The 12,995-nt window shown below is 32.0% G+C and overlaps 1 protein-coding gene across 1 annotated transcript; it reads right to left on the reverse strand.

Moving 5' to 3' along the window:
• Window positions 1-6,057: 6,057 nt before the first annotated feature.
• Window positions 6,058-11,952, reverse strand: LOC145627049 (echinocystic acid 23-monooxygenase-like). The gene is made up of 5 exons (XM_081679454.1): window positions 11,551-11,952; window positions 7,878-8,095; window positions 7,531-7,775; window positions 7,052-7,451; window positions 6,058-6,662 (listed from the first exon to the last, which is right to left on the reverse strand). Exons 1-5 carry the CDS (start codon window positions 11,819-11,821, stop codon window positions 6,222-6,224), a joined length of 1,575 nt encoding a protein of 524 aa, XP_081535580.1. The 5' UTR covers window positions 11,822-11,952; the 3' UTR covers window positions 6,058-6,221.
• Window positions 11,953-12,995: the final 1,043 nt, after the last annotated feature.

Below are 12,995 nucleotides of genomic sequence, written 5' to 3' on the forward strand. Positions count from 1 at the left end.
ATGACCATTTAAAATAAAAGTTTAGCGCGATGCAAGAATGGGCGCGACTCCATCCTCACAAAGTTAGTCTAGGATCCCATCTAACTTTCATTATAAAATAAAATGTAAATACCAAAAGAAAAAAGGACATGTTGATCAAACAAGCCTCGGAAAGCCACGGGCTACCACCGTGTACCCCAACCCATAATTGTCAATACTCTAGAAGTGCACGCTTTCTAGAATTTTATTGTTCATCCATGTTTCACTTTACATGATTACAATTTTAATTAATAGCCGACTCAATCAAATAGACCATACACAAATATCATACATCAATTTACTTTTAATCTTATTTAGGACAAGGGTGATCACATCACAAATTGCCTTTAATTTCATTAAACTTCCAAATTATCCAAATTGTTGAACATAGTCAAGTCACCTAGCCATTTCGGCTTAATCCACCTTTACTCAACATACTAACAATTCATGATTGAGTAATAAAATAAATAACAACCTTGTGGAATAATTAATAAATTCATTCCACTTAAAGCATTCAATTTCAATCCTTTAATAATCCAAATGTGGTTAACAAACCGATCCAGTAAAAATATGCTTGTATCAACATTCCATACAAACATAGTCAATTCACCAAAACATGTCTCATAAATATAAGCACATGCATAAATCAAATGTATAACCAAACAATATCCATCCAAGTGTTCTCTTATCATGAAACTAAGTTTTTTTCTTTGATACCTAAACGTGATACTACTTACAACAAAGTTGACATGTGTGTACCTCGTATAAACAATCCTTTGTTCCACTTTTAATCACTTAAAAGTCTCCTAACAAATAATCACTTCCTACAAAACAAGCAACAACTTTAAATTAATACTTAACCAAATTTCCAGCAATATAAATTAGATTAAAAGTTCTTAAAAATTCCTTTAAAAATGTTTTTATGCTTAATTAATCAATAGAAGTACAATAGGAACAAAAGCCCCAATTTAATTGCTCATTAGAACCCTAAAATCCCAATTTCATTAAATTGAAACCCTAGGTTTATAATTCATAAAATCTGAAAATTATAATAACAATTATAATCTTAAATTATAACTTTAAACTATCAAAAACATGATTTTGATGCTAAAAATATAATCTTTATACTACAAAAATCAAAACCCAAAACTAATACATTTATAATTAAACAAGTAGTAAAAACAAAGGAGGAATAAGGGGAAAGGAAAGCCACGATGGTGGCTGGGCTGGTGGGCCGGCAGGGTCGCCGACGGCGGCGGCAAGGGTGGTGCGCCGGATGTGGCTGGGCGGCAGTGGTGGTGAGTAGTGAAACTCACGTAGGAAAAGAGGAAAGGGAAAGAAGAAAAAGAAAGAAAAGAAAAGAAAAAGGAAAAAGAAGGGGAAAAAAATAAAAGAAAAGAAAAATAAAGGGAAAATAAGAGAAATAAAATAAAGATAAGAGAGTTTACTAACCTTTTGGTGTGGGGAAAAATTTGGGGATGTATGGGGTATTTATAGGAGAGAGGGTGGTGTAGGGTAAGTAGTAAAATTGGGCCTCAAAATTAATGGGTCAATTAAGTAAGTAAAGTGGGTTAGGTTTGTTAGTTTGGACATGAATTATAGAATGATGGTTCATAAAAATCATATTGTAATACAAATAATTTTCCACCCAAAATAATTTGAAACTTTTTAAATTAAATTCCGGAAAAATACAAATAAATATTATAAATAATATATAATTTTATTTATAATATATTTTAAAAATATGGGGGATTACACTAACATTAAGTACGGATGGGATGAATCCATTTAGCACTCTTAGTAGTCAACATTATACATGGCCTGTTCTTATGTCAATATACAACCTACCTCCTTGGTTGTGCATGAAGCGTAAGTACATCATGTTATCACTTCTAATCCCAGGTCCTAAACAACCTGGCCATGAGATAGATGTTTATTTGGAGCCCCTTATTGACGATTTGAAACTGTTGTGGGATGAAGGTTTTGTGACATTTGATGATCTTTCAGGTAAAAATTATAGATTAAGAGCCATGGTGTTTTGTACCATAAATGATTTTCCTGCATATGGAAATTTGTCAGGGTACAAAGTTAAAGGAGAAAAACCATGCCCTATTTGTGAGGATAACATGCAAATTACATGCTTGAAGCATTATAGTAAGAATGTGTACATGCATACCAGATGATCACTTCGTCGAAATCACCCATACCGGAAGATGAGACAACAATTTAACGGGCATGTTGAGAAGGGAGTGAGTCGTGAGCCATTGACAGGAATTGAAGTGTATGAGAAAATAAAAAATGTTAAGACAATCTTTGGTAAAATGCACAGAGAAAAATCAAAGAATGGTGTGTTGTGGAAAAAAGTGTCAATGTTTTGGCATCTGCCTTATTGGAAGCACTTGTGGGTTTGACATTGTCTTGATGTTATGCACATTGAAAAAAATGTTTGTGAGGCACTAATTGGGACTTTGTTGAATATTAAAGGGAAGACAAAAGATGGTGATAATGTGCATATAGGCATGAAGGAAGCCAAAATTCGACCTAAGTTATGGCCTGAGGATAATCAAGAAACGAAAAAAGCATTTTTGCCCCATGCGTGTTATACATTGTCTAGAGAAGAAAAAAGGGTCTTTTGTGAGTGTTTGAAAGGAATCAAGGTGCCGACAGGGTATTCGTCAAACATAGGGCGTTTTGTTTGTACTACTAATAAGAAAATTGTTGGTATGAAGCCCATGATTGTCATGTGATGATGCAAGTGTTCATGTTAGGCATGCTGTTGTGAAGCTTTGTTTGTTTTTCAATGCTCTTAAAAGTGAGATTGGAGAGAAGCTTCAGGAGAGGTTGGAACAACGTGTGGCAATGGAGGAGAAAGCTTATCTCGCCAATTTACTACCACAGATGATGGGTGACATGGAGGCATTTTAAGGAATGCAAGTGATGTGGACCATGGAGGCAAAACAAAGCACTCGTGTAATAGAGGTATATGTCTTATGAACTAATACTAAATATGTGACTTAACATGGTTAACATGTATAATATTGATTGAGTTTTTTGTATTATTTAGGTAGCCACTAAATGTCGCCTTACATTGAAAGATGAGTACAATCAAAATTTAGCGGTTGTGGGAGATGGAACGGTATATCCTGTTACCGGTGATGTAACTCACAACCTGAAGATGTTACCCGATCATTACAGGGTTAGTGTGGACAACCCTTATCCTGATTGTGCCCTCCTCGATATACCAATACCGTCTCCCGATGGTGTGACTAAGTTGGGTAAAGCCAAGTCTGCCTTTGTACTATGGCCTATTGACATGGTTTTTTTAGAAGAAGAGGTATATTCTCCTACTATTGACATTATATCCCATCATTTTTGTAAACTTTATCTAGACTAATATTAACTTTTTTATAAAGGCTTCACCATCGCCCAAAAGAAGCATAGATCTAGCCAATGCAAAGAAGGGGACGATAGTTGTGGCGTTAAATCTAGGCAATCCGCCATCAAACCCACAAAATTCCAACCACTTGAAGATTAAATTGTTGAGACTTTTGGAGAGGGGTCTGAGCTGTTGTATTGGTTAATGAGTTCTGATGATGCAAAGTATGATACAACATCGGTACTTTTAAAGGCCTCAATGTTTAATTTTGATAGCGGCAAACAGTTTTGGGTAACCGTTACCGATGTACGTGAATTTCTAAGAGGAGTGTGGGCTAATGTTTCATTGATTCATGTTTATATCATGTAGGTTACTTAATAATCCTTTACTTTGGTTGTTATATTTACTAAAGTAATATTTTTATTGCTATAATGCTGATTTTTTTTCTATGACTTTATCATATAGGTATTTAGTAGACAACTTCATCGACCTTTTCAATAGATCTGATATCTTATTCTTTTGTCCTCAACTCATTTCTGAATCTTCAATTGAGAATGATTACCTTGAAGCTTATACATATGTGAATAATACATTTTTGCATGAAGTAAGAAAGACGGGTAAACGTTGCAATTCATCGTGGCCCCATATGCAGCAAGTTTCGAACTATGTTTTTTATATTGCCACTAAACTTATTTATACTAATGATATGTTTTTCACCAATTTCTCAATACGCTAACTTGTGTTTTCCTCTTAAATGATGTAGTGGTCATTGGGTTCTTGTGGTGGTATATCTACAATTAGGTTTAGCATATGATTTTGACTCTATGAAGCTACCTAAAGAAAAACCACGACAATTGAGAATTGCCGAAATCATGATGACGTGAGCCACAAACTTGAAATTATGCCCTAGTTTCTATTACAATGTTATATGTAGTGTTGTAGATTATTTTGTTCTAAGTGCTAGAATATATATCATTTTTGTAGGGCTTATAAAGTATATCGGGCGAATCTCACAGGGAGTGAATTGAAATTACATAGGCAAAAATTGAAATTCATACAAATAGAAGTAAATACACTAATCACCCCCATATTGTTATACATTGTTCACTTTGAAAACAAAATGTTTAGCTATTAGTTATATATTCTTGTATGCTCAACAGCAAGGAGGCGTTTAATGTGGCTACTATATTATTAGATACATGAATGAGATTGTTACTTCTCACTTGAAGTGCAAAGGTGTTTTAGAGGAGGTTAGTAGCTTTTTTGCAATTTTGAAGAATTTTTGGCTCTAAATGCTCTTAAAAGTGAGTAAATGATCATATTTCATTGATTTTAAATCATAGAAACCAAAATATAAGTTAATTATGGATGATATGAGTTTTACTTCTATAATTTGGACCAATACATGAAAGATGGGAAAGATAGAAGTCCCTTAAGCAATTTTGAAGCAATTTTGGCTCTAAATGCTCTCAAAAGTGATTAAATGGTTATATTTCATTTATTTCAATTCATAGAATCCAAAAAATAAGTTAATTATGGATGATATTAGTTTTATTTCTATAATTTGGACCAACTCATGAAAGATGGGAAAGATAGAATGCCCTTAGACAATTTTGAAGCATTTTTGGCTCTAAATGTTCTCAAAAGTGAGTAAATGGTCATATTTCATTGATTTCAATTCATGGAAAACCAAAAAATAAGTTAATTATGGATGATATGAGTTTTATTTCTTTAATATGAAATATAGGAAAGAAAACAAAAATTCTGATGATTGTTTTTTATTTTGTAACCTCGTCATTCATTCATTTGTTTTTTTTTTTTTTTTTTTGAAGGATTTTTATCCAAGACAATCCCCTTGTGATGTTGGCGAGTTGAATTTGGTTCGAGAATAATGGGCTCAATACTTTAGATCTAAATATTTATTGAATGCATAACTAAAGGTGAAATTAAGGGCATGGTTAACCCTAAAGGGAAGAGGAGTTATCCTCCTCCATTAATGCTACCCTTGGAGCTTTAATTTTTGCCAGAAAAATTCGAAAATCGCGATTCTTATAAAAAAAATTAAAGAAAGGACGTCATATCGTGGCCACCACCGACAGCTTCTTGCTGGTGGTTGCCGACAAGAAGGGCGTCACAGTGGTGGTGATTGTGATCCATGCGTTAGGGCATGAAGCTAAGCTTAGTGTTTATGGTGGTGGTTGGGTTAATCATTAACTGAAAAAGGAAAATAGTGAGGGATAGTGATTGTGAGTTGGCAATATAGTTGGCAATTTTGTCTAATCATGCTTACGCTTTTACCAAATTGTCCTTTATTAAATAAAGGAAAAACCTAAAATGCCCTTATGATTGACAATTTATGTTAATCTAGTAGATCAACATGTATTCCTCTTCTTTAGAGATAGTTGCAAGTATTTTAGATTGAAGAGAAAATGAGATAGTAAGACATAGGAATAATGAAAATTATAGTTTTCAGTTTTTTACCCAAACATAGAATCTTCTATTTTCATGGATCGTGAACCGAAGTTGATCTCAATGGACTCGTTCGACCCAGTTCAAGTCCATATTCATGTCCAGATTTATGTGTGCACATCCTAACACCCATGAGGCCATGAGTGGCAATGATCCTCGTTTTGATCCATAGAACTAATTTTCCAATAGAGATGAACCCAAACTGTAGTATGCTGCATGTACTATGTACGATCCACAAGACATTATAATTTAAGCTTGTAATATTACAACTACTTAAATTTATTTATTACCATAGTTGTATAGGATCCATAATTTATGTGTACATATCTTTCATAACTCTGTAAGTACCAATTGGCAATTACTCACAACCTTCAAGCCGGTGTAAAATCACATGAGCACCGTGTTGGGGCTTAAGAGTTATAACTGTGGTAGGAGCATGGGTATAGGATGGTGACAGCTCAAAACTGAACCGCTGCAAAATCATGGACACCGCCATTTTAGCTTCTGCAATAGCAAAGTTTTGCCCGATACAGATTCGGGGTCCCCAGCCAAAGGGAAAGAAGGATATATTCCCCTTGGTTGCCTTTGCAATCCCTTCTGAAAACCTTTCTGGTTTAAATTCATTTGCATCATCTCCCCAAAGTTTGGGATCACGGTGCGTGTTGATTATTGAAAGACTAATCATAGCACCTCGAGGGACCAATATGTTTCCAAGTTTCATGTCACCTTGATCTATCCTACGCATTGTTGAAGTCACAGGTGGGTACAATCTCAGCACCTCATATAGTACCATTGTCACCTATAACAAAAACAAAAACAATTAATTTGCAGGAAAAAAACAACAAAAAAAAGCATCTCTTTAGTTTAGAAAAACTGATAAATGATCCTGAAATTAGCTCATCTTCTCTTTGGGAAGAGAATCCCAATAGCAGATCATGAAATACTTGTTAGGTGTCTTCTCAAGTTTTAATTGGCCGAGGATCAAGTTTTGGTCAAGTTGTTTCATTCAAACACAAGTGACTACAAACTATTTGAGGAAGGTGTCTCCAAAGGTTGAGATGATTAAGAATTAAACATAGATTGGAAAAAGATCAGAATATTCCATTTTTTTTTCAGGTCCAAATATTTGAAGTTTTCAACCCCTTGGGAGGAATTTTACTAATATAAGATAAAGTTATAAGAACTTACTATCTTCAAATGGTTTAACCCGTCAAAGTCTGGTTGATTCTTTCCAAATAATGCCTGCACTTCTTCTCTTGCTCGTGTTTGCCAGTCTTGATGCTTGCTCAACAAAATCATTGTCCATACCAGCAGGATCGAGGTGGAGTCATGGCCAGCAAAGTAGAAGAGTTTGCACTCGTCCATCATATCCTGAAGACTCATTGCTTGCTGTTGCTTGTGACTTCCAAGACTTTGATCAGTTTGAGATGCTTTTAAGTTTGAGTCCATCAAAATTCCCAATAAGTCATCCTTAGGATTTTCACCTGCCTCTATTGCCTTCTTCCTCTTATCGATTATTCCCATCAATACATTTTGTATGTCAGAGTTTATTTGTTTCATCTTCCTGTTGGTCTTTGTCGGCACATACCTAAGATGGGTATGATTTTTAATGCAATGCACCAATATACTAAAAATTCCAAGTGCAATAAAGCTTAATCTTAACTTACCTCCATCCAGGGATATAAACTGACTGAAAAAGGGGTACAGTAATTTGTGTCTGTTCCTTTAAAAGTTCAAATATCCTTCTTCCTTCCGTATAGCTACTGCCAAATGCAGCTCGAGATATAACATCTGCAGATAGGCTGGTAACGAATGGCCACACATCTACCTCAGAGGATCCTGTTTCAGATACTAACTTCTCCCATTTGCTGACCATTTCAATAACACAGTCTCCAAACGCTGGAAGCATAAGCTACATACAAAAATGAAAGTATTTAAATCTTTGTATGTTTTGTTTTACTGTTTTCAGAAATCGTTATGCTGAATTGTATACTATTAATGCTCAATCATATACCTTAAGCTTTTCCATATGAAAAGCCGGGTTGATCAGCTTCCTGTGTTTTGCCCATTTTTCACCCTCATAGCGTACTAGTCCAGTTATAAGCATCCGAATAAGTGGGTTCAATTTTGACTTTTGAAACTCGTTCATCCTATTGAAGGCATCCCTCATAAGTGCAGGTTCTGCAATATTTATAACTGGTATAGGCCCTAGCCATGTCCAAGAATTTACACCTGCATTTATCATTTTATCCCCATATTTTAAGTCAAATATAACAAGATTTTCAACATTTACAATAAAATTCTTACTTGGAGGAACGTCAGGACATAACTGATAGTCCTCATACTTAGAAATGATGCATACAAACTAAGATGATTGGATTATATATGACAAAAACTACGTATCAACCAATTAGAAGTTACACAAATAATTAGCCCAATATATCTATCTTCATTTGGAGATTATCATATCAACGAAATATGATCAGATTATCAATAACTTGATCAAGCCCGTGCATATTTGTTTGTATTTTTTTTATAAGAGATAAAATGTGCTATTTTATTCGTAACACATTTAATATATTTACTTTCTGTTAAAAAAAATATATATTTTTTAATATTTATAATTCCCCTCAAAAAATAAAAAAATAAAAAAAAAATCCCTCAATCCCCGAAACTTCGACCATTTTAGCCTAATTTTAGTCCTAAAATGATCGATCCATTTGCATTAAAATATCCACCAATTTACAACAATAATTGTGCAAATTTAGCTCTGCCATATAGGGTAAGTCTTGTATGTGGCTAGTCGCATGGTGTGACCATATTGTTTTATAAGAGTTATCTTCATTTATATGTATGAGTAATTTTATTTTTTCATAAGAAAAACTTCATATTGTCCATAAAAGTAACACAAATTCATTATACGAGTGAAATCAAGTAATTTAAAAGTAAGTAACCCTATTTGTTCATTTGAGTAACCCATATTCTTTTGTTTTAAAAAATTAAAGAATAATTTCACTTATTTAACAGAGTAACACTTTTTTTTCAGTTAAGTACCACACCTACGTTAAGGTAACCCCGTAAACCCCTATTACTTAATTAATTGTCTTATATGGGATTATGTAAAACGACCACACTATGTGACTAGCCACATATAAGAATTTGTGTATTTGTATTTAAGTAATTTAAACTTTAAAATCTCATTTGTCAATTTTCCTAATGTAACATTTGAATTATGTAATAAAAATCATATTGTTTATTTATATAAGAGCATCAACACTCGTGGTATAATTTTATGTGGTATAATTTTATACCACGGTATAAAAATTCATCAAAACATGCAAATTTTTACTACATTGGTGGTATAGAAATATATCATTTGATGGTATATACCATCCCATGGTTATCATGTATCTTTTTTATTTTATTTTTTTTTCAATTGCATTTTGAAAAAATTATAAAGTAAAAAATTATGAAAAAATTGACATTGTTCATAATTTTTCAAGACTTACACATAGACACCAATAATTATATAGTTTTATATATTTTTTTCAAATTCACTTTTTACTATTCCCTTCGTCCCCGAAAGAACGACCCTTTTAGGTTAATTTCGCGGGTATTAATAAAGTTAAATAAAAAACGTAAAAGTATATTGAAAAGATAAATTTACATGGGATTTACAAAAAAGTAAAGAGAGATATTAATAAAAGCATATGAAAAAACAAAATTTATATGGGGAATCTAATTTTGCACAAATATTATTAAAAAATAGTGGATATTTTAATGCTAATGGGTCATTCTTTTTGGGACTAAAATTAGGCCAAATGGGTCGTTCTTTCGGGGACGGAGGGAGTACATAAATTGCTTATTTTATTTAATTAACTTTACAAACATTTATTAGTTATTTTCAATAATAAAATGAAATATAATTATAATTAAATTAAGTGTATTATTAATACAAATAGGAGAGAGCTAGTGTGGTGGTAAACTTTTGTTTAAACTATGGGTGGGATGATTTTTGGAGAAAGTATATTATATTGTGGAATAAATGATGAGGAGGAGTGAAAAAGTGGTATAGAGAGATAGATGGTATAAATTTTTTTATACCATGAGTGATCATAGTCTAATAGTGTACTACTTGTAGTTTTGTTTATAAATAGATATCTATGTTATTATTAATTTAAGATTTTTTTTTTATTGAACTATAATAAATTCAATGTATTAAAAATGGATCGTATTTTAAAGAACTTTAAAAGCAAGTTATAGATATTTATTAAAAGTTATGATTAATTTTTTATGTACGAAATATTAAAGGTATATTGATAATAAAACTCTATGTAATATTTTTATTTGTTAAGTATCGTTCTCTAGTGGCTTGACTGTTGTATCTGACTACTTATTAGTGATATCACTAATACTCCCTCTGTGTTTTTTTTAAGTGTTGCAGTTTGAACGGCACATAATTTTAGGCAATTTAATTAACTTAAATGAAATAAGAGGAAAGTGGGTAATTGGAGTATTAAAAAATTGTATAAGAAAGATGGTGGAGTTGATAGTTTATTAAAAAATAATGAATGTGAGAAAAAAGATATAATAAAAAAGTAGTAGTGCGTTTGGATGGGGATTATGAAAGGAGAGAGATATAACATTTTAATGTAGTTTTTTTGCCAAAATAAGAAGTGTAACACTTATTAAAACATGGCCGGATTTGATAAGAGTAACACTTAAAAAAACACGGAGGGAATATGATATTATATTAGATTGCTACATTATCAATAACCGCTAAAGGCTACAGTATCAATAATTGCTACATTATTGATAATTGATAATTGCTACATTATGCCAAGAGCAATTATTGAGAATTTAATCAGCAATTATTGAGAATTTAATCATTTTTCAGCCTTCGCATATATTGTTTGGAAAAATTAGAGCAGTTTTGTAGTTCATACTTACAGTCAATTTTTTAAGTCAATTATTGTAACTACTTTTCCGTCACCAATTCGGCAATTCCAATACTATGCAGTGGTACTCTTCTTTTACTAAAACGTCACATCATGGAGAAAATTTTATCTCAAGTTTACAACTTTGATAACATATACTTTCTTTGTTCACCTGTTTTTTTTAATAACCACAAAATCTTAGCAACCAATGAATTTAATTCTCCGTAAGTAAAAATTATAAAAGTAGTACTACTTATTGAGACGAATTAAAAAAGATCCCACACAAATATATATTTTTTTATATATTATTCGCAAAAGACGGTCAAAGGAGAGGTAGTGAATAGTGTAAAAATCAAAGCGGGTCAATTAAAAAAGAATGGAAGAAGTACTATTTAATACGTGAAATGACTCCAATACCCCTCATTATGTATTTACTCACATCACAAACCTTCCTTTAGAAGGACAAAAAAGGCGAGAGTAACTAATTAAACGAGTTAACAACTTAACATCCCCTAAAAATCCGGTAAAGAAAAAAAAAAAAAAAAAGCAAAAAAGAGAGCCAAAAAAAAAATAAAGCAAAAGACAAAACTATAGCACTTATTAAATAATAAGGCAAATAAATTAATAGATTAAGCAACAAAATGGGTACCTAAAAGAAATAATTAATATTGCTATTAAAAAAAAATTAATTACAGTGTTTCTTTCAAAAAAATAAAATTGAATAATAATAGACAAACAAAATTAACTAACCATATTTTTTGATATGTTGTTGAAGAAATGGCAGAACACGATCAACATAATCATGAGTAAAAGGTATAGGTTTTTCTCTTGCTTCTTGACGCATTCTGAACGTTTCTTTTAAATCACCATACAAAAATTTGTATGAATTTCCTTTCAAACCCTGTTTTCTGAGACACTTTTCCATTTTTTTTGGATTAAACCATAACCAATTTAGTGTTTTCCAAACCCATGTTAGAGTTACAATACAAAAAATTGCTATAAAAATATACCCAAATTTCATTTTTGATGGATTTTTTTTTTTATTCAAATTCTAAGGGAAATGGAGTAGATTGTAGAGGTTTAATATAAAGTGGAGGTGGAGGGTAGAATGGTGGTAAACGTGTTAATAAATATCCTGAGCTTGAATTATTTTTTGAAAGGCAACTTGAGCCTTATTTTAATATACAGGCTAGAAAACCACGACATTAATACTTCCTCCGTTTATTATACTTTCTCCGTTTATTTTTAGTTGACACGTTTATTTAATCATGTTTGTCAACGTATAAATTCAACCATTAATATCTTTAATTATCCATAAACAAAAATTATAAAAATCAGATATTTTGAAAATATATATTGTGATAAATCTAACAAAATTCAATATAACTATATTTTTCATTACGTATAATGGTATAAAGCATAAAACAAAGTCAAAGGGGAAAGTATGAATATTGCTAAAGTCAAACAGAGCTTTTTTGGTGCAGCAGGCCACACCGTGTCGCCTGCTGCCGAGTCAGTAAAAACAACGGATTCTGACGCGCGCATAACGGGGTTACTGTTCACGCTTGTATTTTTCAGGGGTTACTTGTATTTTTTTTCAAGAGTTACATGTAATTTTTTTTTCAGGGGTTACTTGTATTTTTTTTCAGGAGTTACTTATATTTTTTTTTCAAGGGTTACTTGTATTTTTTTTTTTTCAGGAGTTACTTGTATTTTTTTTTCAGGGGTTAATTGTATGGATTAGTTATTCAAGGGTTACTTGTATTTTCAGCGGTTACTTGTATTTTTTTTTTTATTTTTCAGGAGTTACTTATATTTTTTTTTCAAGGGTTTTTTTTTTTTTTTTTTTTTTTGGGTAACTTGTATGGGTTAATTCAAGGGTTACTTATATGAGTTACTTCAAAGTTTACTTGTATGAATTACTTATTCAATGGTTACTTGTTACTTATTCAAGGGTTGCTTGTAGGTTGGTTTCAAAAAAAAAAAAAAAAAAAAAAAGGGTTGCTTGTAGGCCCCATACCAAACCAGTAACACCCTACAAGTGACCCCGACTAAAACCAGTAAAACCCTACAAGTAACCCCTGACCAAACCAGTAAAACCCTACAAGTAACCTAACCCCTGACCAAAACCAGTACACTAGTAGAAAAAAAAAGCATTAGGCACCCCCCATATGGCACCGGTTCAGGCTAAACCG

The sequence above is a fragment of the Chenopodium album genome, chromosome 4 (genome assembly GCF_948465745.1).
Source record: "Chenopodium album chromosome 4, dcCheAlbu1.1, whole genome shotgun sequence".
In the NCBI taxonomy this organism is placed as follows: domain Eukaryota; kingdom Viridiplantae; phylum Streptophyta; class Magnoliopsida; order Caryophyllales; family Amaranthaceae; genus Chenopodium; species Chenopodium album.

Coding starts and splice junctions, on each gene's coding strand:
- LOC145627049 (XM_081679454.1), bottom strand. CDS start 11,821: ATGAAATTTGGGTATATTTTTATAGCAATTTTTTGTATTGTAACTCTA. Junction 8,096..11,550: donor ACAACATATCAAAAAATATG/GTTAGTTAATTT, acceptor TGATAAATGCAG/GTGTAAATTCTTGGACATGG. Junction 6,663..7,051: donor GGTTAAACCATTTGAAGATA/GTAAGTTCTTAT, acceptor TTTTTGTTATAG/GTGACAATGGTACTATATGA.